This window comes from Sinocyclocheilus anshuiensis, unplaced genomic scaffold (genome assembly GCF_001515605.1).
Source record: "Sinocyclocheilus anshuiensis isolate Anshui unplaced genomic scaffold, SAMN03320099.WGS_v1.1 scaffold43, whole genome shotgun sequence".
NCBI lineage: Eukaryota > Metazoa > Chordata > Actinopteri > Cypriniformes > Cyprinidae > Sinocyclocheilus > Sinocyclocheilus anshuiensis.
Genome location: NW_015549580.1, coordinates 1,967,241 through 1,970,471, shown reverse-complemented (window position 1 = coordinate 1,970,471; position 3,231 = coordinate 1,967,241). Strand labels below are relative to the sequence as shown.

Below are 3,231 nucleotides of genomic sequence, written 5' to 3'. Positions count from 1 at the left end.
TATTCTATCTACTTGTTTTTCTTTGTGTGTGTGTGTGTGTGTGTGTGTGTGTGTGTGTGTGTGTGTGCATGTATGTATAAATGCGTTAGGCTAACCGAGACTTGTCATTTGCACTCTGAAAAATGGGGGTAAAAACAAAAGTGTTGCGTTTATAATTTTGTTCAGTGTACAAACAAGATCAATTATCAATTATTTGGTACTACCTCAAAAGCAAGAATATGCATTACCAAATGCATACCAAATTCTGATTTAGAATCAGAATCTTTAAATGAATTATGACTCCCATCCATTAAAAAATAATGTATTTATATTAATTGTAAAAATGCAAAAGTTATTTTAGAGGTAAGGTTTGGATTTCATGTCAGTCAGCTTTTTATAAACTGTAAAAACAACACAAGTCTATTCCTATGCGTGTCCTTATTTTTATATTAAACGTGTGTATATTTTATTTGTCGATTCTTGTGTTCACCAAATATTAAAAAAAGACTGATTATATAAAAAGAGAATAAATAAAAATAGGAAAAGAAAAAAAAAACAGGAAAATCTGGCAAAACCTGTACTGAGAAGGCCGCTTACAAAGAATGTATCATTGTAACTTCAATTTTTTTTAAATTATTACAATTATTGTTACAACAACATAAAAAAAATAAAGTTTGAACAATATTTCATGAAGAAAACATTTCAGAAGTAAAATGGCCAACATATGTCTGTAAATTGAAGTGTTAGGGCGTATTTATTATTAAACAGAAAGCTATGTGATAACTACACGATATACAGCACAACTGTATGTAGGCATGTACTCACTCTCTCTCCCCGGCAATCCTCTATCTTTTTTGTCGTCACATTTGTTGCATTCGCTGAAGTAGAGGAGGATGAACATGTCTAGCATCACCCACACCAGAGAGGTGGCCAGCACCACCTTACAGTACGCAAACTTCCTCATCTTCACACCTGAAACACACAAAACACACACAGTGTGTTACACGCAAACACAGGTACAAGCAAACACTTGAGAAGCTGCCAGCGATATTTCACACCTACAACGAGACACCGTGGGTTAAACCATACAGAAGACAGTTACACCTTACTGTATGTATGACAGCTGGTTTTCAACACCATACTCAAGAAATTCATATATTACATCTATACAAGCCTCAAAGTTGTGAGTAAGCGTTTATTGTAGACATGCCTGCTACCTGAAAAAGTTACAAACACAGACACTTTATCATCTTCACACCAAAATAAAGCACTACAGGTTTTCCAAAGAGACCTTAGAGTGGACATATTATCACATCCTTTCCCCTGAAGTCCAGGGATAAAGTAATGGTTTCTTGCACCAAAAAAGCCTCTCTGCCCTTCGGAAAGAAATCTCGTAGAACATCATTAAAAAAAAAGAATGTTTTGCTACCATATATTTATGACATCTTTAAATGACCTCTGTTATGACTGGCTGAACTCTTTGCATGTGATACAAGGATCAACATCACCACTAAATTACTAAACACTAAATAGCCTTCGATATGTCAACATGGGCACATATAACACATGACACAGTCGTGGCCTAATGGTTAGAGAGTCGGACTTGTAACCCAAAGGTCGCGGGTCTCAGTACCGGCAGGAATTGTAGATGAGGGAGTAATTAACAGCGCTCTCTTCCACCTTCAATAGCCACGACTGAGGTGCCCTTGAGCAAGGCACCGACCCCCCAATTGCTCCCTGGGCACTGCGCAGAAATGGCTGCCCACTGCTCGGGGTGTGTGTTCACGGTGTGTGTGTGTGTGTTCAATATTCACTGCTGTGTGTGTGTGTGCACTTGGATGGGTTAAATTGCAGAGCACAAATTCCAAGTATGGGACACCACTGTCATTTTCACTTAAACATATGTTAATGTATTCAAGAAAACATAATCACGAATTACCTATCTTTACAGCTTAATTTCCAAAAAGGGTCTTGGCGGACTGGCTGGGAAGCTCTGCATTGTGAACATGAGTATTTCTCCATAGTACATCAAGCTATTTTTATATCAAACGAGCAAAAAAATCAATTTTTCTATGATTTCCCATGACCTCTGTTAAGAGCAAACATCTCAAGCAATGAAAGGTGAATACTAATAAGACACTTGACTATGGTAGTCGCACTATACCACATTAGCAGATGATTTAGAGAGATTATTCCAAAAACTGTTCAAACAGAATCCCAGATTTGACCTTTGACTTAACGGGGTGAAAATTCCATTCTTTAACAGCGTTTCTTTAATCCAGCCATCTGGCTTCATTAATGAACTGGAAATGAATCTTTTATTAGCCAAATAGGAATGCAATGAGAAAAGAGGACAGATGAGGAAGACATGAAAGGGAAGGAAGGATGATGTTCCTATGGGAGGTGAGCAGCATGTGATATGCTTTGATAAAGGAGAGGTCATTGTAACATAATTACACGGCATCACGGATCACACCCTGAGGCTCCATTGAATCGTTATGAAATCAGACAAGCCCTAAAAATTCAAAATCAATTTGTAGAACATAATCCTTCACTACAAATACTTCATTCACCCCGAGCCCAGAGAGTAAATGTGTTTGTAAAAGTAGGGGATATATACTACAGGTCCAAAAAGAAGCCGTTTCACCCAAAGTTCACCCAAAAAATGAATGTCATTCCAAATCTGTATGACATTCTTCTGTGGAAGACAAGATAAGATATTTTGAAGAAGGTTTCAAATGTTTTTGTCATTGGGGTGAAATAGCATTGAACATTGAATGGACAGAATAAACCACTGGCATGTTCTAAATATTGTCTTTTGTCATCCACAGAAGAAAGAACATCATACAGGATTGGAACAACATTTATATATTCCAGTCCATTACATGGAGGCTGCCCAGCATGCTGCAGTTGACAAAAAACAAACCTGAAAGCTGCTCCTCTGTGACTCCATCTTTCTCTCCAGAGTGCAGTACCAAACTTCTGTCATTGTTCCCGTCCAACTGTACCTATAGAGTTCTTTGAAGTGTGTTTGTGTGTGTCTCTTTGTGCGTTGCACAAGGGAAGAGGGAATCTGCTTAGACAGCCATTTTAAAGGGAACAGCAAGCCATCAAAAGACAAAAAGAAACATTGGCCACTGTCATCCCGTCACTCTTTGTATTTTCTGACCCACACAGGCATCAGGAATAACACACTTTTATATGATTCACAATATCGCGAGAACACTCTTAGGAAACAGTGCCATTTGTTTA

General features: G+C 37.9%; 1 protein-coding gene across 1 annotated transcript in view; it reads right to left on the bottom strand.

Moving 5' to 3' along the window:
* The window catches only part of LOC107657719 (polypeptide N-acetylgalactosaminyltransferase 1), a 57,864-nt gene extending 54,906 nt beyond the window's left edge, over window positions 1-2,958 (bottom strand). Inside the window, exons 1-2 of the mRNA XM_016445939.1 lie at window positions 2,906-2,958; window positions 805-951 (exon numbers count right to left, since the gene is read on the bottom strand). Coding sequence (XP_016301425.1) covers window positions 805-943 — 139 coding nt within the window. The 5' untranslated portion in view covers window positions 944-951; window positions 2,906-2,958. The remainder of the gene's footprint in view (window positions 1-804; window positions 952-2,905) is intronic.
* Window positions 2,959-3,231: the final 273 nt, after the last annotated feature.